Source organism: Herpailurus yagouaroundi, unplaced genomic scaffold, assembly GCF_014898765.1.
Source record: "Herpailurus yagouaroundi ecotype Mexico unplaced genomic scaffold, PumYag 140, whole genome shotgun sequence".
Classification (NCBI taxonomy): domain Eukaryota; kingdom Metazoa; phylum Chordata; class Mammalia; order Carnivora; family Felidae; genus Herpailurus; species Herpailurus yagouaroundi.
In genome coordinates this window covers 19,247,258-19,274,518 of record NW_024412395.1, presented here as the reverse complement: position 1 = coordinate 19,274,518, position 27,261 = coordinate 19,247,258, and the positions used below count along the sequence as shown (strand labels likewise).

General features: G+C 36.3%; 1 protein-coding gene across 14 annotated transcripts in view; it reads right to left on the bottom strand.

Annotated features, from left to right (window-relative positions):
- Window positions 1-27,261, bottom strand: part of R3HDM1 (R3H domain containing 1) — a 206,357-nt gene that overhangs the window by 53,694 nt on the left and 125,402 nt on the right. For 12 of the 14 annotated variants that reach the window (XM_040474936.1, XM_040474937.1, XM_040474935.1 and 9 more), the window contains 2 exons: window positions 26,355-26,645; window positions 19,017-19,140 (listed from right to left, as the gene is read on the bottom strand). In XM_040474936.1, coding sequence (XP_040330870.1) covers window positions 19,017-19,140; window positions 26,355-26,645 — 415 coding nt within the window. The remainder of the gene's footprint in view (window positions 1-19,016; window positions 19,141-26,354; window positions 26,646-27,261) is intronic. The other 2 variants (XM_040474939.1, XM_040474943.1) reach the window with 1 other exon arrangement.

Genomic DNA, 27,261 nt, shown 5'->3' with positions numbered 1-27,261 from the left:
AACGGTTTTGTAAAATTATGCTAGGTCTATGGCAATAATGCTTTATGGCCACGTTATAAATGACTTCTGACTATTCTAACTTTGTACAGAAAATTTATATTCTAATCCTAGTCAGTAATGAAGTGATGGATAATATGCTATTTCCTAAACCTTTCTGTGAGTGAATTTTCTATAATACTTAAACTCACAGGCAGAAAAAGGAAAAGGGGAGAAGAAACTTACTTCTTGTTCTTTAGTCTAACAGTTAACATTCAACCCTCTTTACAGTTTATCAAATCACATGTATTTCAAATTCATGCTCTAAATGCCAAACACCATCCAACCATATGCTGACACATTTCCACACCTAGGAATGTAAAGGGCAGGAATGGAAATGGGATGTGAAGATATGATCTTTTCTTGTGTTGGAAATACCATCTCAGAACATACACATACACAAGCATATACTGCAGTGTCAGAATTTGGGCTCAGCTCTTTATAGACTGGGAAAGTAACTTACGACAGACTTGTCAGACCTACAGTCCTATACAACTGAAAAGAAAAATGTAGATACCTGGCAGAATTCACTGTAATGTAATCTGACTTAAAATACCTCGACTTAAAACAGTCACATCCTCCCAGGGAACTTCACAACTGTTTCTCATACTACTTTTATAGTTTATTCAAAATACATTTGAAGTTATAGGTTACCTTGAAATAAAACTTTGAAAAAGAAAAGCCAATTTATGTGCAAGTGTTCTGATTTCCTTTATTTATTTAAATTTACTAATTTCTGGAGATTCACACTGGAGCCTTCCAGCCTAAAATTTTCATTAAAAAAAAAAAATTTTTTTTTTTATAATGTTTATTTACTTTTGAGAGATAGGGAAGAGCATGAGCAGGGGAGAGGCAGAGAGAGAGAGACACAGAATCCACAGCAGGCTCCAGGCTCTGAGCTGTCAGCACAGGGCCCGACGTGGGGCCCGACGTGGGGCTCGACGTGGGGCTCGAACTCACCAACCATGAGATCATGACCTGAGCTGAAGCCGGATGCTCAACCGACGGAGCCACCCAGGTACCCCCAGCCTAAAATTTTCTTATGAAAAAAACATCTGACAGAGAACACTTTCAATAAATAGCTATAGATTCCATGTCATAGGACACTACATCATGGAATGTGCATCAGTAAATTTCTAATGCTATTTTAGATTCCCTAATGCAACCTAATCCCCATCAATATCCATGCCACAGTGTATCTCCACACAAACGTCATGCACGTTTTGACAATGTGACAACATAACATGAAGTCTAAAACATCCGACTCCATCACCTCATCATTTGTTACATAGGGTATTAAGCTGTGAACCCAGGATGTTACTGGTGGGGATATAAAGAAAATAAGACATAGTCCCGTTTCTTTGAATTAGGTATTCTTAGCCCTGATACTATATTAGAATAACAGTATAAAAAACACTTACAAAAATAGGAGGGTGAAATTAATCCTGAAAGAAGTAATACCATTTGAGCTTGGACTTAAGGAAAAAGAAAAATGTCAGGAAAAAGTATAGGGGCACCTGGGTGGCTCAGTTGGTTGAGCGTCCAAGTTCGGCTCAGGTCATGATCTCGTGGCTTATGAGTTCGAGCCCTGCATCGGGTTCTGTGCTGACAGCTCGGAGCCTGCAGCCCACTTCAGATTCTGTGTCTCTCTCTCTCTGCCCCTCCCCTGCCCGTGTCTCTCTCAAAAATAAACATTAAAAACAAATTAAAAAAAAAAGTAGCATAAACAAACTGGGAACATATTCTTAAATAAGAATAGAGCTATTAAAAATAAGAATGTAGGGGTGCCTAGGTGGCTCAGTCAGTTGAGTATCTGACTCTTGACTTTGGCTCAGGTCATGATCCCAGGGTCATGGGACAGAGCCCTGTGCCAGGCTTTGTGCTGAGCCTGGAGCCTGCCCTCCCTGTCTTTCCCTCTCTCACCAAAAAAACCCCCCAAAAACAAAAAACAACACGTCAAACACTTAAAAAAATTTTTTTTTACATTTATTTATTTTTGAGAGACAGAGCGTGAGCAGGGGAGGGGTAGAGAGAGAGGGAGACACAGAATCTGAATCAGGCTCCAGGCTCCGAGCTATCAGCACAGAGCCTGACACGGGGCTTGAACCCATGAACTGTGAGATCATGACCTGAGCTGAAGTCGAACGCTTAACCGACTGAGCCACCCAGGCGCCCCAGAACGTCAAAACACTTTATTTAAAAAAAAAAAATTTTTTTTTTAACATTTATTTATTTTTGAGACAGAGAGAGAGAGAGAGAGAGCATGAACAGGGGAGGGTCAGAGAAAGAGGGAGATGCAGGATCTGAAACAGGCTCCAGGCTCTGAGCTGTCAGCACAGAGCCCGACATAGGGCTCAAACCCACGGACCGCGAGATCATGACCTGAGCCGAAGTCAGACGCTTAACCGACTGAGTCACCTAGGCGCCCTATCAAACACTTTAAAAGAAAGTATCTTTCCTAAGAAGCCCACATTAATCTTCTTCTAATTTTGTTCTTTGCCTTATTCCAGATGTTTTAAATGCTACAGATAACAATCCTAAGTGGCTCCTGCTGTGTCACATTTTACAAGCAGCCTGGACAAGGATGAGAGGCACAACAAGTTCCACTTCAGCCCCAGCAGATGGCCTAGGAGCAGACATCTGATCTCACTGCCAGCCACACGCACCAATAAAAAGCTCTCAGGGGGCAGGACAGGAAGAGAGCCCGCCATTTTGGGAACCCTGCAGCCATGGCAGACAAAGTGGGGGCAAGCATCTGGTCTGCTGCTGGCCCTGCCTACCAACACAAGACTCTCAGGGGACAAGGCAGGGAATGCAACATGCAGGTCTGTATGGTGATCTGCTGAGGGCAGGCCTGTGGTCTGACTGCTGACACTGTCTAACTACAAGCCCACAGTGATCCTGGGCCAGTCTGGGCCCTAAACGGCACAGGGACCAAATCCTACCTACAACATGCAAAGTGGGCCATTACAGCCAAGAGGACTGAAGGCAAAAGTGGCTCAGCCACAAAAGCAGAGCACAAGCAACCCAGAGGAGCCACCACGAAGCACCTGGTTCTGGTAAAAAGGGGATACTGTGCTACTGAGCACCACTGGACCTCTTTTTCTTAAGGCCACTAGTTTCAAGATCAGTAGACAGAGTTGACCTTCTTAATACACAGAAACAAACGTGGAGAGTTAGACAAAATGAGGAGACAAGAATACATCCCAAATGAAAGGACAAAACTGCAGCAAAAGGGCAAAATGAACCTGAGATCAGCGATATGTCAGGATAAAGAACTCAAAGCAATGGTCATAATGATACTAACTGGACTTGAGAAAGAAAAAATGGACAAACTCAATGAGAATTTCAACAAAGAGAAAATATAAAAAAGAAACAGATGAAGAATTCAATAACCGAAATGAAAAATATACTAGAGAGAATTAGCAGATTAGAGGATACAGACGAACAGATCAGTGATTTGGAAGGCAGGTAATGAAAAGGCAACAAACTGAACAGCAAAAAGAAAAAATAATAAAAAATGAGAATAGGTTAAGGTTGTTCAGTGACATCATCAGGTGTAGTAACATTTGTAGTATTGGTATGCTAGAAAGAGATGAGAGAGAAAAGGAGGCAGAAAATTTATTTGAAGAAATAATAGCTGATAACTTCTTGAATTTGAGGAAGGAAACAAGACATTCAGATTCAGAAGACACAGAAGGCCCCCAATAAATTAAACCCAACGAGGTTCACACCAAGACACTTAGTAATTGAAAGTAGTGTGACAAAGAGAGAAATCCATTTTATTTTTTTAAGGAGGCTCCACCCCCAGTGTGGAGTCCAATGCAGGACCTGAACTCATGACCCTGAGATCAAGACCTGAGGTGAGATCAAGAGTCAGATGCTTAACTGACTAAACCATCCAGGCACCCCTAAAGGACATTCTTTGAGTGGAAAGAAAAGGCCATAATCAGGAGTAACAAAATTATGAAAGAAAAAAATTCATATGTAAATACAAACACAAAGTGGTAGATTAATCACTGAGGGTAAAGCACAAAACCAGTAAAATAAATATATCTATGAAAATCAGTTAAGGGATCCACAAAATAAAAGGATGTGAAGTAGGGGTGCCTGGGTGGCTCAGCTGGTTAAGCGGCCAGATCTTGATTTAGCCTCAGCTCATGATCTCATGGTCATGGGATCAAGCCCTGCATTGACCTCCTCACTAAGCATGGAGCCTGCCTGGGATTTTCTCTCTACCCCTCTCCTGCTCTCTCTCAAAATAGATAAACTTTAAAAAACAGTTAAAAAAGGATGTAAATATGACATCATATACATAGAATGTGACGTGGAGGGGAGTAAAAATTTATTGCTTTTACAATAGGTTCAAACTTAAGTCAACTATCAATGTAATATAGACTTCTATATGTATATTATATGTAGGACTAATGGTAACCACAAAACAAAAACCTGTAATAGATACACAAAAAATAGGGGCGCCTGGGTGGCGCAGTCGGTTAAGCGTCCGACTTCAGCCAGGTCACGATCTCGCGGTCCGTGAGTTCGAGCCCCGCATCAGGCTCTGGGCTGATGGCTCGGAGCCTGGAGCCTGTTTCCGATTCTGTGTCTCCCTCTCTCTCTGCCCCTCCCCCGTTCATGCTCTGTCTCTCTCTGTCCCAAAAATAAATAAACATTGAAAAAAAAATTAAAAAAAAAAATAGATACACAAAAAATAAAGAGAAAGGAATCTAAGTATTTCACTGAAGAAAGCCGTCAAACCACAAAAGAGCAGAGCAAAAGAAGAAAGGAACAGAGAACAGAGAAGAACTTACAAAAACAACCATAAAACAAATAACAAAATGGCTGTAAATATATACCCATCAATAACTACTCTGAATGTAAATAGACTAAAGGCACCAATCAAAAGACACAGGGTGAATGCATGGATAAGAAAGCAAGACCCATCAATATGCTGCCTACAAGTGACTCACTTCAGACCTAAATACACATGCAGACTGAAAGTTAAGGAATACAAATAAATGTACTGTGAAAATGGAAGTGAAGAGCAAGCTAGGGTAGCGAAACTCGCATTCCACAAAACAGTCTTTAAAACGAAGATTGTAACAAGAAACAAAGAAGGACACTGCGTAATGCTAAAGGGAACAATCCAACAAGAGGTTGTAACAATAATAAGTACTTATGTACCTAACTTTGAAATTCTTACATATATAAAGTAACTATTAAAAGACATCAAAGAAGAAATGATAGTAATACAATAACAGTAGGGGATGGTAATACCCCATTTACATCAATGGATACATCCTCCAGATAGAAAACAAGGAAGCAGGAGCTCTGAATGACACGCTGGATCAGACAGACCTATCAGATATATTCAGGACATTCTATCCGAAAACAGGAGCTTACACATTCAAGTGCACGAGACAGTCTTCAGAACAGATCATGTGTTATGCCACAAAACAAATTTCAATAAATTAAAAAAAAACAGTCATGTATTTTTTCTGACCACAACGGTATGAAACTAGAAATCAACCACAAGAAAAGATTTGAAAACATGACTACATGGGGGCTAAATAACATGCTACTAAAATGGCTCAACCAAGAAATCAAAGAGGAATTAAAAAAATACATGGAGACAGGTGAAAATGAAAACACAATGGGCCAAAATATTTGGGATGCAGCAAAAGCTGTTCTAACAGGGAAATTTACAGCAATACAGGTCTATCTCAAAAGCAAGAAAAACTTCAAATTATCAATCTAACTTTACATCTAAAGGAGCTAGGAAAAGAACAAGGCACAAAGTCAGTAGAAGGAAGGAAATAATAAAGATCAGAGCAGAAATAATGAAACAGATACTAAAAACACAAAAGAATAGATCAATGAAACCAGGAGCTGATTCTCTGAACAGATCAACACAAGTGATAAACCATTACCCAGACTCACTAAAAAGAGAGAGAGAAAGAGAGAGAGAGAGAGAGAAAGAAAGAGAGTGAGAGGACTTAAATACATAAAATCAGAAATGAAGTGGGCGCCTGGGTGGCTCAGTCGGTTAAGTGGCCGTGGTTGACTTTGGTTCAGGTCATGATCTTGCAGTCCCAGGTCAGTCCCTGTACTGACAGCTCAGAGCCTGGAGCCTGCTTCGGATTCTGTGTCTCCGTCTCTCTCTCTGCCTCTCCCCTGCTTGTGCTTTATCTCTCTCTCAAAAATAAATAAACATTAAAAAAAATTTAAAAGAAAGTCAGAAATGAAGGAGGAGAAATAATAACTGACAACCAGGAAAATTAAAAGGATTATATTATAAAAACTATATGCGACAAACTGGACAATCTAGAAGAAATGGATACATTCTTAGAAATATATAATCTTCTAAAATGGAATCAGGAAGAAACAGAAAATTTGAACATACCAATTACCAGCAATGAAATTGAACCAGTAATCAAAAAACTCCCCCCAAACACAAGTCCAGGACCAGATAGCTTCAAAGGGGAATTCTTTTAAACATTTAAAGAAAATTTAATACCTATTCTTCTCAAACAACTCCAAAAAACAGAAAAGGAAGGAAAGCTTCCAAGTTCATTGTATGAACTCGAACTACTCTGTTACCAAAACCAGATACACCACACACAAAAAGAAAACTACGGGCCATTATCTCTGATGAACACAGATGCAAAAATTCTCAACAAAATGTCAGCAAACCAAATCCAATAATATACTACAAAAAGAAAATCATTCACCAGTGTAGAGTGAAATTTATTCCAGGGATGCAAGGGTGGTTCAGTATTTGCAAATCAACCAATATGATACATCACATTAATAAGAAAAAGAATAAAAACCACATCATCAGCTCAATAGATGCAGAAAAAACATGTGACAAAAGACAACATCCATTCGTGATAAAAACCGTCAACAAAGTAGGTTTAGAGGGAGCATACCCTGACACAATAAAGCCAATATATGAAAAACCCACAGATAACATCATTCTCTATGGTGAAGAACATAGCTTTACCTGTAAGATCAGGCACAAGACAAGGATGTCCACTCTCAACAGTCTTATTCAACAAAGTACTGGAAGCCCTAGCTCCAGCAGTCAGATAAGAAAAATAAATAAAAGGCATCCAAATTGGAAAGGATGAAATAAATTATCACTATTGCAGATGACATGATACTATAAATAGAAACTCCTAGAAATTCCACCAAAAAGCTACTAGAACTGATAAATGAATTTAGTAAGGTCACAGGATACAAAATAAATATACAGAGATCTGTTAATTACTATCCACCAATACTGAAGTAGCAGAAAGAGAAACTGAGAAAACAATCTCATTTACAATTACAACCAAAAAGGTAAAATACCTAGGAGTAAACTTAATCAATAAGGTGAAAGTCTTGTACTATGAAACTACTATTAATGAAAGAAATCAAAGATGACATAAACAAATGAAAAGATATTCCATGTTCATGGATTGGAAGAACCAATAGTGCTAAAATGTCCATATTACCTAAAGCAATCTATAGCTTTAATGCAATCTCTATCAAAATACCAATATACTTTACAGAACTAGAACAAAAAAAATCCTAAAATGTGTATAGAACCACAAAAGTCCCCAAACAGCCAAAGCAATCTTGAAACAGAACATTCCTAGATTTCAAACTACAGTACAAACTTGTAGTAATCAAAACAGAATGGTACTGGCACAAAAACAGACACATGGATCAATAGCACAATAGAAAGCCCAGAAATAAACCCATATTTATATGGTCAGTTAATGTATGACAGAGACAAGAACATACAATAAGAAAAAGACAGTCTCTTCAACAAATGGTCCTGGGAAAACAGGGCAACTACATGCAAAAGAATGAAACAGGACCATTTTCTTACACCACATATAAAAATAAACTGTAAATGAATTAGAGACCTAAATGTGTGACCTCAAATAAGAATCCTAGGAAAATAAATATGTATGCAGTAATTTATTTTTTAAAATAAATTTATTTTAAAAATAAAAATTTAAATATTAAATATTTTAATTTAATATTTAATATTTAAATATTAATTTTAATTATTAAATTTAAAAACATTTTAAAATAATTTTTAAATTTATTTAAAAAATAAATTTATTTTAAAAAAGTAAATTACCCTCAACGTGGGGCTCAAATTCATAATCCCAAGATCAAGAGTCACATGCTCTACTGAGCCAGCCAATCACTCCCACAGTGAGTAATTTCTTCTCTGATACAGATCTTAGAAACATTTTTTTAGGGGTGTCTGGGTGGTTAAGTGGATTTAGTGTCTGCTTCTTGATTCTGGTCAGGTCATGGTCTCATGGTTGTGGGATTGAGCCCTATGTCAGGTTCTATGCTGAGTATGGAGCCCGATTGGGTTTCTCTCTCCCCTTCTGCCACTCGCCTGTTCGTGCTTGCACTCCCTCTCTAAAATAAAATAAAATAAAATAATTGAAAAGAAAAAAGAAACATTTTTTTAGATATGTCTCTTTGGGCAAGACAAACAATAGCAAAATTAAACTACCGGGACTACACCAAAATAAAAATCTTCTGCAGAGTAAAGGAAACCATCAATGAAACAAGGCAACTTACTGAGTGGGAGAAGATATTTGCAAATGATATATCTGATAAGGAGTTAATACCCAAAATATATAAAGAACTTATACAAGTCAACAACAAACCCCCTCAAATAATCCAATTAAAAAATGGCAGAGGACGTGAACAGACATTTCTCCAAAGAAGATATCCGGACAGCCAACAGACACATGAAAAGATGCTCATCATCACTTATCATCGGGGAAATGCAAATCAAAACCACAATGAGATATCACCTTACACCTGTCAGAATGGCTAAAATAAAAAACACAGGAAATAATAAGCGTTGACGAGAATGTAGAGAGAAAGGAACCCTTGTGCACTGTTGGGTGGAATGCTAACTGTTGCAGCCACTGTGGAAAACGGTATGGAGGTTCTTCAAAAAATTAAAAACAGAATTACCGTATGATCCAGCAATTATACTACTTACCCAAAGAAAAGGAAAACACTAATTCAAAAAGATATATGCTCCCCTAGGTTTACAGCTGAATTATTTACAATAGCCAAAATATGGAGGCAATTCAAGTGTCCAATGACTGATAAATGGATAAAGAAAATGTGGGATCATATATATACACAATGGAATATTACTCAGCCATACAAAAATAATGAAATCTTGCTATTTGCTGTAACATGGATATACCTAGAGGGTATAATGCTAAGTGAAATAAGTCAGTGAGAGAAAGACAGATACTATTATGATTTTCCTAATGGAACTTAGGAAACAAAACAAAGGAACACACAGGAAAAAAGATTAATACAAAAAAAACAGACTTAAATAGAATAAATACATGGTTATGAGAGGGAGGTAGCTGCTGGGATGGATGAAATAAGTGAAGGGGATTAGGAGTATAGGTATTTTGATGAACAGAATTGTTGAATTATATTACATACCCAACACCAGTATGCTAATTATACTTAAATGCTAATTATACTTAAAAAAAAAAACAATCCACAGGTAATATCTAAAATTGTTCTTTTTAATTGTTCTCTCATTGTTTGCGCATGCCTTAAAAAACAAAATGGTGTGCTTTTTTAATAAGGTTAGAAACTTTAACACTCTTCCGTATCAAAAACAAAGAAAACCCATATCAGCTATCACACAGCTAAGCCAGTAAATGGGCACTCAATATTTATACTTACTGAATAGACAACAGAGGAAAACATATTCTTAACATAATAGAATCAAAATAATATATGCTTCTACATGAAACCAGAGGCTTACTATGTGTGCTGACAGGCTGACTGAGAATAGTGTTTTTCACTGTCCACATCTATCAAATGGCTCTGAAAGCAAAAGCTGAACTTAAATTTTAAGGTAATGCGTTTAAAGTAAGGTTAAACGTATTTAACTGCCATTTCATTAAAATGAAATCGGACCCTGTGATTACAAATCACCTCAGCGGATTCACGAATTCATGGGTCACTCATTAATCCTCTCCTTAGAAACTGTACTGCAGCTGAAATGCAGATTTTATGTCATTAACCTCAAGGTGCTTACTTGATAAGGAAGAACACAGAAATGTTTTAGTTTATATTTAATATGTAAAGCTTGAAATGAAGGTTTCATTTGAATATTTCTGAATAAATCTGCACACTTAAAACATATCTAAAAAAAGCCTTATTTGATTATGCAATAGGTTTTCATGGTAGAACATTTGGAAAATACGAAAAAGGAAAAAGCCACTATGGAAAAACATCATTTTCATAAAACAATTACTCATAGATAATTACCATTTACTTGTATGTATAGGTAGCCTTATTTCTGTGCACAAATATAAATACACATATCCACTCACATTAGATATAGAAATGGCACATAGTGTTTCAAAAGCTTTTCCATAGTTATGGATAAGGTCAACAGAAATTTCTAAAAAACTATGGGAAGGAAGTATCTAAGTAAATGTTCTTACAAGACACTTAGACCTCAAGTTAACAATCAGAGGATTAGAAAAGAAATCAACTGATCTGAACTCTCTATCGTACTTTAAGGAAAAGGCATGTGTTAAGAAGTCAACAAAACAAAAAGACCTCAATATGTCAGAACAAACTATGTTAGTTTCCCATGGCCATTCTGAAATTCAGACCAAACACAAATTTAGCCCAAAATTCCTATGCCTCTTCATTTAGAATACTGCATAATTGTCATTTTTTTGGATGACACCACAAAGTAACATCAGTAGCTAACATTGACATGACATTTATTAGGTTTTGGGCACTGTTCTAAGTACTTTATACTTGCTAACTCATTTAGTGCTCACAATCTCATGAATAGGTATAATTATTACCCTTATCTTTTTAGATGAAGAAACAAAAGCACAGAGAGGTTCACACCTTGCCAAACGGGGTTTGCACATACTATTCTGATTCTAAACTTTCCTTTTCTCAGGGACAAACGCGAGATAGAAAGAGTATTACAATAAGCAGAACACTGAACACCTAGGCTCCTTCCATTTTCTGAGAATTTTGGTTAATGAAGACTTTTACTATAGGTTAAGATACTTAAGTCTCAAGATAAATTTAATTATAGGAAAAAAAGAGAATGATTGCAAATAGTCAATTAACTAGGACTTTTTCATTTGAATTGAAGATTATTTTTAAGTATAAATGTGGTTATCCAAAACAGGAATCAGAGTGAAAAGTTGTTGAACAGTTAGTCCAGATGGCAGTTATAGGAACTTGGGGTTAAAAAAGACCATATCTTAAAGAGTTTATACAATCAGCCCATAATGTCCTCTCCCCTGGCAGGGGGTCTCCTTCACTTGTTTTGCCCATTACTCTCAAGGGGTGTGGTTTGTGACCTCTTATATTTCAAGATAACACTTCCTTGCCTTATTATAATTAGATCCCACACATACAAGAAACAGTTGAGAAGAGGAAAAGGAGGCTCAAATATTTCAGGCTCATGTCCCTTGGTTTGTGTCTCTCAACCTGAGTATTTTTCAGGCCAGACTTCAATATTCCTTGTTGGGGTTTAGCTTTGCTATTTTGCTTCAAAGGCTGACTTTGCTCAAAATGTACTACTCTGTTCTCATATCCCAGATGAAGCCACTTAAGATTTTAGTAGAAATTTCATAATCTGGCTCTTCTCTGCAAAGTTGAGTTGCTTTGCCAAGAAGTCAGACTTTACACCCAGTGGGGCAAAGGGAGCTCTAACTTCGGACACCTGTGTACAAAGAGGCATGTGCTGTATCATGGGTGAAGTCTTAAGTTATTGTGAAGCAATGATTCTCTTCTATACACTCAGTAGCTTTACATTCATTTTTATATTTGAGGTAGGAAAAGCTAGCAGGTGTGAACCACACTGGATAGGAAGTTGCCAGGACCTGAAGAATTGAAGTCTAGCATCACTTAAAAAAAAAGGCGGGGGTGGGGGGGTGGGGAGGGCATCATTTAACATTTCATGTTAAAAGGAGGGGAATTGTACTGGTAATCTGGACAGGTCCCTGAAGGTTTTTCTAGAAGTCACAGTGAGATGTTTGACCATTCATTCCAGTAATGACAAACCACAAACCACAACCTGGCAGCTGGTTGTATAAAATCCTTGAGTATACTCTCTAAAGACGAGGAAATCAGAAGTTGCAAAAAGATGACTTGACTTTATGGATGGCCAAAGACCATGGGATCTATGATGGATGAAGTTACTACAACCACAAGGAAAACTAGACATAATCAGTTGGAAAGCACAGAAAACAAATAAACAAAAATCCACATCATTCTACTAATCAAATTAAAGAATGTTACCATTGCCTATGCAAGACAAAATCATTACTATTTTATTAGCAATATAACATAAAGAATCATCTAATCACAGGTATGCCTCACTTTATGCACACTTGGTAAATAAAATTTACATCTAAAAGAACTGTTCAAGTTGCTCACAAATTCCTCTGAACTTGTGTTTAAACAAAGGAATCTCAGGCTGCTGAGCATCAACAGTTACAGAGTGGCACTTAGTAGAGAAGTGGCACTGTGGTTTAGGTTCATCATCTAATTATTCAGACAAAAGGAAGGGAAAGGACATAGTTCTGATAGTTTCAATAGTATATAGTTTGAAGACTGTCAAGTATGAGGAAAAAAATGCAATGATCTTGAAAAGAGGGAGAAAATTGAAGACTGGGAAAGAGGAAGTAGCTTCTTCGAGAATGAAAAGTACCATTAGGTTACTGGAGGGGAGGTGGTAGGGGAGATGGGTTAAACAGGTGATGGGTAGGGGCACACAGCTGGCTCAGTAGGAAGAACACGAGATTCTTGATCTTGGCATCATGAGTTCAAGTCCCACATTAGATGTAGAGATAAATAAATAAACTTAAAAAAATAGGTGATGGGTATTAAGGAGGGCACTGGTTGTGATGAGCACTGAGTGTTGGATGTAAGTGGTGAATCACTAAAATCTACACCTGAAACTAATATTGCACTGTATATTAATTAGCTGTAACTTAAAACCTTGGAAGAAAAAAAAAAGTCTAAGAGAAGAGTGTTTCTAGTATTCTAACACTCAATATATCACCAACTTGGCTACACCTAAATTATTCTTTAATAAAAAGTGTTTCAATGTATCAAAAATAAAAAAAAAATTTTCCTGTGATTTTTCTATGTTTAACGTGGAAGTCAGAGAAAAACAGGTCTATATATCATCTATAGAAATTTGTGTCAATATTGTGGGAAAGCATGTATTTTGTAAAGCAAGCAATGCCAATATAAGTGATAACCAACAACAGAATAAACAACCAGATCTCAACATAGGTGTTATTTAACACTGTCATTCTCCTTTGTTAAAGGACTGCACTGCTGCAATATTATCCCATTTCTTCCAGCACTTTCAGAGGAAAGCACAATCAATTTTGCAAGCAAAGAGAACTAGGACAATATAAATTGATGGCTTAGGCACTTCCCTGGAGGGCTCCAAAGAATATTCTATTTTTAACTCTCTTTCACTTCAACAGAGAAGAGAGCAAGAAGGAAACACAGTGCTCAGCAGAAAAGTATTGCACAGGCTTTAACAGGCTAGTTTTATTTTGTGCAGGTGACGTGAACAGTATTTGCGTTAAAGGAAAGCATTCTTAGTAATATGAATCAGACATAATGGGAAAGATAATAAAAAGAACCGAAGAACTGGTTATTCACAATAGCCCTAAATCTAAGGTCATTTCACTTAAGTTTTTCAAGACTAATAACCCCATACGGCAGAAGCACTGTGAGAGTAGATTTAGGTTTTGTTTTTTTTTTGATAAGCCATTTTGCCAACTCTAATCTGTAACTAGATATCCACAATATAATTTAGATGAACTGTTTCCAAATCATCAAAACCTCAAGTTTGTGATCTTGGTCTGTCTTACGCTTGGTTGGTGGGTCTTCAACTGAAAGCCTCTTAGGTGAATTTAGAAGAAGGCACAATTGCCAGCACACTTTCACTATTCTTTTTCCTCTACCACCTTCTGCTCCACTATTTCTGTGATTAAATAAACACAAATACGAACACACAAAAAAGAATCTAATAAAAACAGCCCCATAGGTTATAGCTCATGGCTATTTAAATGACGATCCTATGAAAGAGTCTGTACAACTCAAGGAAATCTATGGGTACTTACCAGATACTTTTGGCTCCAGATTTCAGTGGCGGCAGGTTAATGGAGAAGGGAAAAGGGAAATAGGTGGATTTGTAGGTATTATACAATTGTCTGAATCTGTGTTGGTCACACAATACTAAGAAATGCTCATAGAATCAATGAAAAAACAAGGATAACCAGGGCCATCAAAAATAACAATATATAAAATTCCTATTATGTGAGTCAAAAGATGCCAAAAAAGAAACTAACTTTGTACCAAAGTCCCTATTTTACACAGAGAAATCCCTTAATATCAGCCCTCCTGTGCTTATCCAATATGTTCGTTTCTCCCTTGCCTGCTTTTTACACCAAGTTACTTTTAAATCTGTACTCTGCAATGCTGCTAATATTCTCTGCATGTTATAGACTGTTTATCCTAAAATGTTCCTTCTATGGTGTGGTTCATCAGGACCCTACCATAGTCTACTGGTAATGAAGCTTAATTGAAACCACATGGTTCTGCATTACTTGAAAAGCTAACACTGACAATATAATGCATTGATATTCTTTGAATTTATCAACTCGCTGCAAAACTAAAATGACATTTCATTTTACAGAGTTATTCTGTTTTCCACATGCATGCGATATCACAGTTTGGAAAAAAATTGAATTATATCCCTGGTCAGCACCCATATGTAGTTTTAGATGCTTTTAGGTGTCTTAGGTCCATTAGATGGCATGCATTAATGCACACTAATATTCCTTAAAAGTTATGTAGCAGTAGATAAAGAGATGTACTTGACTATTGCTAATGAGTTTGGCATGCTCAAGACATTAGTCTTTTAAGAAAAGCTATAAAGCAAACTGAATCTGCCATTCAAATCTGCTTTGGAAAAGAAATTAAAGCAATAGCTTTCACAAATTTTTAAAAAGTAAATTACATTAAGTCAAGGTTGTCATTTAAATTTAAATCCCTATTTCTAAGTATGATGCATGATTAAAAGGCATAATGGAAAATATAAGCAAATATTAATACCTTAATACAGCATTAAAAAAAGAAAAAAGAAAAGAGCAGTGGAAACCTGAGTAAAAAGAAGCCAGGAAGCAGCTGAAAAAGAGACCGGTTCACTGTGAGAAATGTAAACCTCTCAGACAGTGCTACGGCCCCGAATCCAACAGCTCAGGAACAAGGCCAATTATTGCAAAATATTAAACATATATGGTAAAGCTGCAAACTTTTCAAATGAGTCATAAGAATGAAAGCAGCTACACAGAAAACAGCCAGGGATCCATAAACCCAAAATCTTTGCTGTAACTACTATGTGCAGGAACAGTTTCTTTATATCAAGTTCCTTATATGCAGTATACTTTACAGTACTTGAACTGTAAACTTTAAAGAGTTAAGATAATGAATCTTTATTATTACAACTGACAAGTAACCATTTCTTTTGAAATAGTTGCTTGTGTGACTCCAGTTTTTGACAGTAAGTCACTAAGCTACTACAAACCAATCCTCCAATATTTCACCTTCCTCAACTAGAAATGACTCACATAAGCTAGAAACACAGTATCATGGAATTTTAGAGTTCACAGAGGCTTCAACAGACAATACAGCAAAACTCCCTTACTTTGCCAGTAAGTAAAATGAAACCCAGAAGCTTTAAGTGATAGACCTGATACCAGTTAAAAATGAATGAGGCTAACAGGATTTTATTCCTATTTTGTTTTCTTACATACTATACAATGCACTGTCTGAAATGCCTTATGTAGCCAGAATTTCTTCTGCTTCTGCTGATTGGGGTTGACTTAACCTTGTTTTGAATGACCGTGACAGTTTCAGATTCATAACACAAGATATATATATATATATATATATATATTCATTCCCCAACAATAATGATAGTACTATTTTCAATTCAAGTCTCGTAATAGATGGGAGGTTTGTTGTTAAGGAGATTAACAACTATTGTGGACCTCTGGCACTCCCGTGGATGGAAGACCAAAGCATTTTATCCTTGAGATATCTCCCCAAGGATACCTTCCTGCCCCCAAAAGGGAAAAGAGCAGAAAGTTTTACATTTTTTCTTGCCATATCCCCTGGCTTATGAATATTTAATTTAAAAATTACTTATTTATTGTGCTCCAGTGAAGAAAAACTGTTACTAATTTATTAATGTTTTCATTATTTGGTTGAATAGTTTTACCCTTTTATGTAATACAAGAAAATAATATGCTGCTTGACTAAATGTTGTTTGGCAAGAAACAAAAAGGTAAGAGATGTAATAAATTATTTCTAATTTTAATCAGATTGGGATGGTGAAATGTACATAGGGAAATATAAGGAAAAGAATAAAAGAATGAAATCCAGAAAGTATAATGTGTATATAAAAAAAGTTAATTACTGAGACATAAAATGCTATAAATTTGTTAAAAAAACACAGAAAAAATTGCCTTGTTCATTTCCCGATGCATTTTACTTTTCTATTAGGACACACACAAACATACATGCACACTTTTCTGTAAGCTTTAACAAAAAATAACCATTAACTAACTACAAAAAAAATCTTTCGATTTTGAGTTTTTTAGTAGTTCAAATCCTACTAATTCCACAAAAAGGTTATAATTACCAACACAATACTTGCCACTGGCACTACTGAACTTTTCTTCAAAGAGGGATTTGCTCTTGTACTTATTAGCATAACAAATTTCCTTCCCTTTCAGATAAAGATGATTTGAGGATTTCTCTTTTTTTCTTCAAACTGAATGATATTCAACTAACTTAAGGTATAAACTGAGATGATAGTACATAAAATAATTGGAAGAACAGATTCTATAACATGTTACATTATGGTAACTTTAAGAGTCAAACACAACATTTAAAAACTGTTCACAAAAACTGTTTTTCTGTGCCTGTACTATACAGATGTACTCTGTTTCCCTCCTTCTCACCTTAACTAGCGTTAGGAAAAATCCACAATGAAAATATCACTGATTATAAAACACGTACTGTCTGTCACATAGATATTTTGGCCCTCACTTGCGAGGAGTGGCATATTCAGCTGTTCTCCATTTAGTGGGAATATTTTTCCTGAGATGCATTTGTAAAAGCACATTGGTCCAACCTGTGATTAAAAGTTTCAATTCTGTAGGCAGTTTGACAATGGAGAGGAATAAAAATTTAGCCATGGAAAAGAACGAAACTTGTAAATTCATATAAACATGGAGTAAAGGATCTTTGCATGCCTCATTAATAGGCTGTATGAAATGAATTAGTCACACACAAGATAATGGAATGCGGAGACTGAAGGTAAATTTCTTTTTTGTTATGACATTAGCTGTAATCTGTATTATAATTTTGGAAGAAAAGAATCAAAAGAGAAACAATATGAAAAGTTAGTCACTGTAGCCCAGGAAAACTCACAAAATAATTTCCATTAGAACAACAATGTATTTAAAACTAACGAATGAATGGTGTCACGATGAATGCTCCCATTTATAAAGAATAACTTTTGATGACTTTCAAAATTAGGGCATGTATTAGTTTATATTATTTGAAGTGGATTGTACTATAAACTTCAGGAAAACTTGAATTAAACGGAGTCATAATTAAGACAGAAGTTGGCTAAAATGACCAATGCTTGCATTCAACATCCTTCGGAAGAACATTTGTCACACATACAATACAGGGCTAGTAAAACAAAAAAGGAAAGACCTAACACTAAGTCTAAGACAACCCCCAGGAGCAAAGGATTAAAAACCTGGCAGCTCCCCCACAGGTATGATAAGTAACAATCCTATCTGGTTAAGGAAGTTGGTGAGTCACAATGATCACTGAAGAGTGCATGAATGAGGAGAAGCACAGACACTTCTCATCAGATTGCCCTGTGTAGGCATCCTTCTTCTAAAACTGCGGCTCCCCTTAAGAGTGGCACATAATATCAAGAGCAAGAAACTGCCTAAGCGGAGGGTTATGTGGCCTCAGTGAGTCACGCTGATGTAGCCTGAGAGCCTCCAACAGTGACAACCAGCTAATACAGTCTCAAAGATGCCAAGAAACATACCACTTCTACACTAGAGTGATGAAAGGCTAAAAAGTACCTTATTACACATCTGGGGCAGAATCACAAATCTAGGTGGGAAGCACAGAAAGAAATGAATTCAGTAAAGATAGTTTTTTATACTGAAGTCACAGTTGTTTTCACAGAAAGCTTAAAGAAAATTTGAGAGGGGCAAAAGGACAAGGATCTTTTCAGTTTTAATATATTTGATATTCTTAGTATTAGATTGCATTTGGTTTAAAAATACCTTTCACTATACAACCGGCATACTGAAAAACAAAACACAAAAAAGATGTTTTAGAACATTATTCCTTTTAAAGGCACAGTGAGTCTAAGACATCAAAATATTTTCACCAGGCTAGATTCTCACAGTTAGGTCACTCTGATTCTTGCTTCTAGTTAGCTGTTCAGGAGGTATCTTAGCTTGCCGTGTCTGTCTTTTGTTGTTAACAGAGGTGGATTATCAGGCTGCAAAGGAGGCTTCACTACAATGGCAGTGAGTAACAGGAAGCTGCTCACCACTTTGCTTGGCATGGTACAGTCTTCACATTATGGTTTGTGGTTCTGTACACGTCAGCATATAAACCTGACGTGTACAGCATATAAACCTAACGTGACCCACTCTTAATCTCACTGGTTTGCATATTCATATGCCCATGTCTGAGACCCTTGATAGATGGAGTGTGGTTAACATCATTAATAGTAACACTGAAATAAAGCAGAATGAAAAAAGCAATATCCATAGCTAAGAAATCATGGCCTCAGAAATATTACTCACCTGTCTGCTGTGCAGGCTGTGGCAGTGGTTGGTTTAGATGTGAATTGTAATGGACAGAAGGGATTGGGCGATACTGAGGTTGACCAGAGTGATAGTGGCCTGGAGCACAGTAACAGGCTGGCATCTAGGATAAGTGTTGAGGAAGAAAAATCAGTTTCACTTGCAAAGAAATGTTTTCTCTGAGGAACAACAGAATGTAATGAGTAATAATTCTATTACTACCCAAAAATACATTTTCTTAGCTTTACATTTATGTGAAAAAATTTTTAAAAATTTCAAGCATACAGGATACATAACAAAAGACACCTACCAATATACCTGGCAATTACATTTAGTAGGTTTAAATTTTTTGGCCATATTTGTTTCTGATTTCTCTCTCTCTTTTATAAAACGAAACACTATTAAAATAGCTAAAGGCTTACTCTAGCATTCTTTTGTCCTATATTCAACAGAAAAACCATTATCCCATAGTTGGCGTGTATCTTTGTTATAAATGTTTTGGAACCTCTACTATATATGTATATCTGTTATCCATACAGAAAATTGTTGAGGATCTAAAAAATTTACATTATAGTACTGTACTATATACAACTCCATGCAAATTATTTTGCAATTAACATTCTTTTTTGAGACTTCTCTTGGTTGAAACATATATACTGCTAGCTCATCCAATTTGATATATGAACTGCAATCATTGTATAAATTAGTCAGTTTATTCCCACACTAATACACAGTTGTGCTGGTTCCATTTTTTAATTTTTCTCATATTTCTAATGTAAATTAAAATGCCAATAGAAATCCTATTGGTCAATTATACCTTAATAAAGCTGGGGGTAAAAACAGTAAGACTAGCTTGATTATATTTACTTCTGGTGCTATTTAAAAAAATTTTTTTAATCTTTATTTATTTTTGGGAGAGAGAGAAAGAGAGAGAGCATGTGCATGCAGACAGGGAAGGGGCAGAGAGAGAGAGGGAGACACAGAATCCAAAGCAGGCTCCAGGCTCTGAGCTGTCAGCACAGAGCCTGATGGGCGGCTCGAACCCATGAACCATAAGATCACGACCTGAGCCAAAGGTGGACACTTAACCAACTGAGCCAACTAGATGCACCTCCTTCTGGAGCTTTTTATACTAGTTGTACATTTCTCTTGATCTGATCTAGTTTGGAATAAGGAATAAACAATTAATTCAGTGATGTAGAAATATGTGGTAAATTAACTTTAGTAGCTTCATAAGCTCTTTCAGGTTCTGCTCTTCCAATTGGAATACTTCTCAAAGAGACACCTGTAGACATCTTAAAGAATGCCCATTTCATCTGGAAACCAGCTGGAGTACATAATTTCTATATCAGTTATAAGCCAAGAATCTCCTAAATTTACTGTAACATTCTTCTGATTCTGAAACATTAGATACAATACACATGTGGTCCCTTAACTGTTCCTGGAGGTATCAGCAAACAATAGGTTTTCCTGATTTCAGATCTTAATCCATTATTATACTTTTCAGTATATGTATGTATATAAATAACAGTATATTCTTTTCTCCCCCTTAATTAAAAAGGATATCATTGGGGTGCCTGGGTAACTCAGTTGGTTAAGCACCTGACTCTTGATTTCAGCTCAGGTCACGATCTCATGGTTTTGTGAGTGTGAGCCCGTGTCAGGCTCTGTACTAAGAGAGTGGATCCTGCTTGGGATTCTCCCTCTCTTTCTGCCCCTACCCTGCTTTTATGAGTGAACGTGCATGCATACGCGCACGCGCGCTCTCTCTCTCTCAAAATAAGTATATAAACTTAAAAAAAAGACATTGTTTAAGGCAAAAGAAAAAAAGGACAAAGGAAAAATCAAATGTAATACTAAAAGAATTCAAATAATACAAAAGGCAGGAAAGGAAGGATACAGGAATAAAACAGAGATAAAACAAATGGAAAACAAATAGCATCGTGGTATCCCTGCATTTAGCCATGTCAATAGACATACTAAAGATAAAAGGACCAGACACTCCAATGAGACTGGGTAGGACAGAAAAGATGAACTATACACTATATGCAAAAGATAGACTTTAAATAATGAGCATTCAAGGGTGCCTAGGTGGCTCAGTCAGTTGAGTGTCCCATTTCGGCTCAGGTCATGATCTCACAGTTCATGAATTCGAGCCCCAGATTGGGCTCTGGGCTGACAGCTCAGAGCCTGGAGCCTGCTTTGGATTCTGTGTCTCAATCTCTCTCTGCTCCTCCCCTGCTTGTGCTCAGTCTCTCTGCCTCTCAAAAATAAATAAACATTAAAAAAATTAAAAAAAAAAATATCGAGCGTGCAAATAAGATAAAAAAAGATACCACTTAAATGCTCATCAAAAGAATGCTGAAGTCACTAGATTTGTCAGATAAAATAGGTTTTAAGAGAGAAAAACATTTCACTGCTTACTATAGGTTCCAACACTATACAAAACTGGCAGAATTTAAGGGAGACATAGACCAATCCACTATCACTTAATTAAAAAAAAATTTTTTTTAATGTTCATTTGTTTTTGAGAGACAGAGACACAGACAGAGTGTGAGTGGGGGAGGGCAGAGAGAGACACACACACAGAATCTGAAGCAGGCTCCAGGTTCTGAGCTGTCAGCACAAAGTCCCATGCAGGGCGCCAAAGTCAGACACTTAACTGACTGAGCCGCCCAGGTACCCCAACCACTATCACTTATTGACAGAACTGGACAAAAGATCTAAAAGAATCTAACCAACAACACTGACTCAACTGATACTTAGAGAATAATAAATGCAAAAAAAAAAAAAAAAAAAGTAAAAAATGAAAGAGATTAAGACAAGCTAAATTAATGGAAAGATACCCCATGTTCATTAAGATTGGAAGATTTAGTATTAAGCTACAATAATATCCAAAGCAATCCACAGATTCAATGCAATCTCTATCAAAATTCCAATGGTGTCTTTTGCAGAAGTGAAAAAGCCAAACATCATATTTATATGGAACCATAAGCCACATAGCTCAGTAGCCTCAGCAATCTTAAAAAAGGACAAAGTTGGGGTGCCTGGGTGGCTCAGTTGGTTAAATGTCCAACTCTCGGTTTTGGCTCAGGTGATGATCTAGCGGTTTGTGAATTCAGGCCCTGCATCCGGCTTCGTGTTGACAGCAGGAAGCCTGCTTGGGGTTCTTTCTCTCCCTCTCTGCCTCTCCCCCGCTTGCTCTTTCTGTCTCTTTAAAAAAAAAAAAAAAAAAAAAGAAAGAAAGAAAGAAAGAAAGAAAGAAAGAAAGAAAGAGAGAAGAAAGATGGAGGACTCACATTTCCTGATTTTAAAACTTACCACAAAGGTATAGTAATAAAATAGTGCAGTACTGGCATAAAGGTAGAAACACAGAATAGCAAAAGTAAGAGTTTATTTGATACCAATAAACCAGAGTACCAACACCATTCAATGGGAAAAGAATAGGGTCTTCAATAAATGATACCAGAACAAATAAATACACACAAAAGAATGACGTTGGGACTCTTACACCTCATTATCATACGCAAAAATTAACTCTAATGGATAAAAGATCTACCTATTGGAGCTAAAGACCATAAAACTTTTTTTTTTTTTAATGTTTATTTTTGAGAGACAGAGAGAGAGAAAGAGTGTGTGTGTGAGCAGGGGAGAGGCAGAGATGGGGACAGAGGATCCAAGGCAGGCTCTGACAGCGACAGCAGAAAGCCTGACACAGGACTCAAACTCACAAAGTGTGAGATCATGGCCTGAGCTGAACTCGGACACTAAACCCACTGAGCCACTCAGGTGCCCAAGACCATGAAACTCTTAAAAGAAAACAGGGATAAAATCTTCATGACCTTGGATTTGGCAATGGATTCTTAGATATGATACTAAAAGTATCAGCAGTAAAATGAAAAAAAAAAAAAAAAAAAAAAAAGGAAAAAGTGGATTTCATTAAAATTAAAGTTTTGATGACTAATTAAGGATGTTATCAAAAAGTCAAAGGACAACTATAGAATGGTGAACATCTTTGCAAATCACACACCTGGTAAGGGTCTAGTATACAGAATATATAAGGAACTCTCACAACTCAACAAAAAGACAATCTCTTGAAAAAAATGGCAAAGGACTTACAACAGACATTTCTCCAAAGGAGACAGATAATGGCCAACAAGCGTATGAACAAATGATTAACCAATCATTAGGAAAATACAAGTCAAAACCACAATGAGATACCTATTTCACACCCAAAGGATGGCTAGGATAATGATAATTTTTAAAAAGGTAAATAATAAGTGTTACTGCCAAAATGTGGAAAAACTGGAACCTCAATACACTGCAGATAGGAATATAAAATGACACCATAGAAAGCCTGGTGATTCCTCAAAAAATTAAACACAGAATTACCATATAATTCAGCAATTTTATTCCTAGGTATATACCCAAATAAATGAGAACAGATACTTGAACAAATACACGTACCTCCATGTTCATAACAGCACTATTCACAATGTGCAAAGGGTAGAAACATCCCAAACCCATTAATGGTTGAAAAATGAACAAACGGTGGTATATACAAACAATGGCATATTATCCAGACCTAAGAAGGAATGAGGTACTGATATATGCTACAACATGGATTAACCCTCAAACACTGTGTTAAGTTAAAAAAGCCAGACACAAAAGGTAACAATATGGCATGATTCCATTAATATGAAGTATCCAGAATAGGTAAATCCTTAGAGACAGAACGCAGATTGGTGGTTCCAAGGGCTGGGGGATAGGGCAAATGGGTAATAACTGCTTAATGAATACAGAGTTTTCTTTTGGGGTGATGAAAATAAAAATGTTTTGGAACTAGAGAGAGGTGATAGTTGCAAAACACTGTATATGCACTAAATGTCAGTGAAGTGTTCACTTTAAAATAGTTAATTTTATATTATGTGAACTTTACCTCAAAACAAACCAAAACAATCATAAACACTAAAATGATAGAATACAAATGCTTTCAAGTGCACATGGATCTTGCCCCCAAAAGACTACATACTGGGAAATAAAAAAAGACTCAAGAGATTCCAAAACAAATCTTAGAGTAGGTTCTCTGACCACATGAAATTAAAACAGAAATCAAAACAGTAAGGTATTTAGAAAGCCCCAAATATTTGGACATTAAATAACACACTTCTAGACAAATCATGGGTCAAAAAAGTCACATACAAAAAAGAGAGAGAGATTTTGAATGAAATAACAAAAACACAACATATCCAGTTTTATGAATTGCAGCTAAAATGGTGCTTTAGAGGGAAATTTATAACATTATAAAACTTAGAAAGGAAGAACAAATCAATAATCAGTGATCTATGCTTCCACCTTAAAAAGCCAGAAACAAAAGAGCAAATAAACCCAAAATACGTGGAAGGAAGAAAATAATGGTAAAGGCAGAAGTAGCTCAAACAGAAAATGGATAATAAAATTAATGAAACCCTAAATTGTTTTTTTAATTTTTTTAATTGTTTAAGGAAGGTGGGGAGGGAGGGAAGGGAGAGGGAGAGGGAGAGGGAGAGGGAGAAAAGAAGAGGAGGAGGGGGAGGGGGGAGAGAGAAAGAAAGAGAGAGAGAGAGAGAGAGAGAGAGAGAGAGAGAGAGAGAGAGAGAATATGAATATGCATGCCTGAGCTGGAGAGAGATCATGACCTGAACTGAAATCAAGAGAACGCTTAACTGACTGAGCCACCCAGGTGCCCTGAAACTCTAAATTGGTTTTCTAAAAACATCGATGGAATTGATAAATCTCTTAAGTAAATAAGACACAAAGAAGAGAGAAGAATGAAATTACCAACATTAAGAATTACATAGGTGATACCATTACAGATCTTCAAGATACTAAAATTATAAGGTGGATATTATGAGCAACTGTTTGCCAATAAATTTGACAATACAATCAAATTATACAAACTATGAAATCTGGTCCAAAAAGAAATAGAAAATTGGATTAGCTCTGTATCTACTAAAAAACTGAATGTGTAATTTTAGAATCTTCTCCACAAAATAACTCCAGATCCAGATGGGATGCATCAGTGAATTCTAGCAAACATTTAAGAAGAGAAGAGTCCTACACAAAGTGCTTTAGGAAATTAAGGAGGCAATAATATCTAATTCATTTTGAGGCCAGTATCAGTGCCACCCTGATACTACAACCTGAAAAAGACATTAGAAGCAAACCATAGACCCATATCCATTATGAACGTTCATGCAAAAATCCATAAGAAAAGTCGAATGAATCCAGTGATATATAAAAAGATGTTATATCATGACCAAGTGGGAGTATGTTCCTGAAATAAAAGGTTAACAACATTCAGAAGTCAGTCAGAATAATTCACTGTATTAAGAGAGTGAAGTGGAGAAAAAAATCACATGATCATTTCAACAAAGAAAAAGACATTTTATAAGACTTAATACTCAATTCATGGTAAAAACTCTCAACAAACTAAGAGAATTTCCTCAACCTCATAGAGGGCAAAAACCCCACAGATAATATCACAGTTAATGACAAAAGACAGAATGCTTTCCCCTAAGACTGGGAACAAGGAAGAATATATACTTTCAAAACCTAGCCTTAAGTTAATAAATGAATTCTAGGGAATTTACTTCCCCCTGTTATGTTGTGTGTATATTCAACATCAGAGCTCATAGACAATACAATAAGGCAAGAAAGAGGAATAAAAGGCATATATATTGGAAAGGATAATATATGTAGAAATGGTCTTCAATATAGAAAATCCTAAGCAGTCTGTAAAAAAGTACTAGATTAAATTTAGAAAGTCCACAGGATTTAAGATAAATGCACAAAAATCAACTTTATTTCTACATACTAGCAAATGATGAACAGAAAATGAAATTTTAAAATAATCTCCTTTAAAATATCATTAAAAAACATTACATACTTAGAGATATATTTAATAAAATATATGCAGTACTTGTATAATTAAAACTACAAAATACTGTTGGGAAAAATTAGGGAATATTCATGTAAATGTAGACAGATAACATGTTCCTGCATTGAAAGCTTTGATAGTATTATGATGTTACTTCTCCCTAAACCGACCTGAACACATCAGTTTATTTTTATGGTGTACCTACCTTATTGTGTTTCTTGTAAGCTAATTAAAACAAATCTATCAGTCAAAAGGAAACTCAGAAGTGACATACTTTATCCAACTGAAGTATCTACTAGTTATGTGGCTGAGAAGGGAAGATGATGGCCAGCTTTGTTTATATACACATTCTCACAGATTCTCTCCATGTGAAATAAAAAGTAAGCTCTCTAAGGTTAAAAGGTGAGAAAGCGACGTACCTGTGGTGAGGGCTGCTGAATATATCCCTGCTGCTGAAGCACAGGCTGGCTGACAGGATGGCCAGAGGCAGCATAGCCAGCAGAAGGGACTGGCTGCCCAGGTGGCAGAGGAGGGGGAGGAGGTGGTGGTGGCGGTGGTGGTGGAGGGGCTGCCGTCATGATATAACCAGACTGCTGTGGGGACTGAAGAACAACAGTGGACTGGAACATGGTGGCATGAGGGTCAGAACCATCTGCAGATGGCTGGCGGGCAAGACTCATGTGGCTAAACTGAGACCCAAGGTTGTCCTGCTAAAAAAAAAAGGGAAAAGTCAGAAATCAGTAAGCCTTCCGTACACACGTAAACCAAACTTCTAAAAAAAAAAAAAAAACTTCATGTATTTGAAGATGAACTGCAGTAGTATGGGTATCATGTATCTATAACAGATTTGATTTAATAGAACAGCTTCAATAAAATTAGAACTCTAAGGCAGGAAAGTAGGAGTATTATAATGCTGTCATTAATAAATTACTTTTAAAGTAGATCTAATGGATTGCAAAGCATGCAGAAGAGTAGGGTGTAAAAACATTTCACACAAAAAAATGAAAAGACACTTACTTAAATGATGATTAAAGACACATAAGGATGTGTGAAGTGAAAACTGGACATACTTATATTATATAATTAACATCTTCTCAAAGGACTTCAAGGACCGGGTAACTAACAAGGCACAGTACTAATTATTCTACCCCTTTTCCTAAAAGGCAAGATTCTGGTTCTAGGCACTTCTGTTTATCTTATCACACCTGTTGAATATACTAGCACAAATGAAAAAAAAAATGCATAAAATCCACCCCAGTCTTCTAATCTCTCAAAAATAATTTGGCCATAAATTCTATTCTTCTCTAGGGTTTTTCAGTCTCTTCC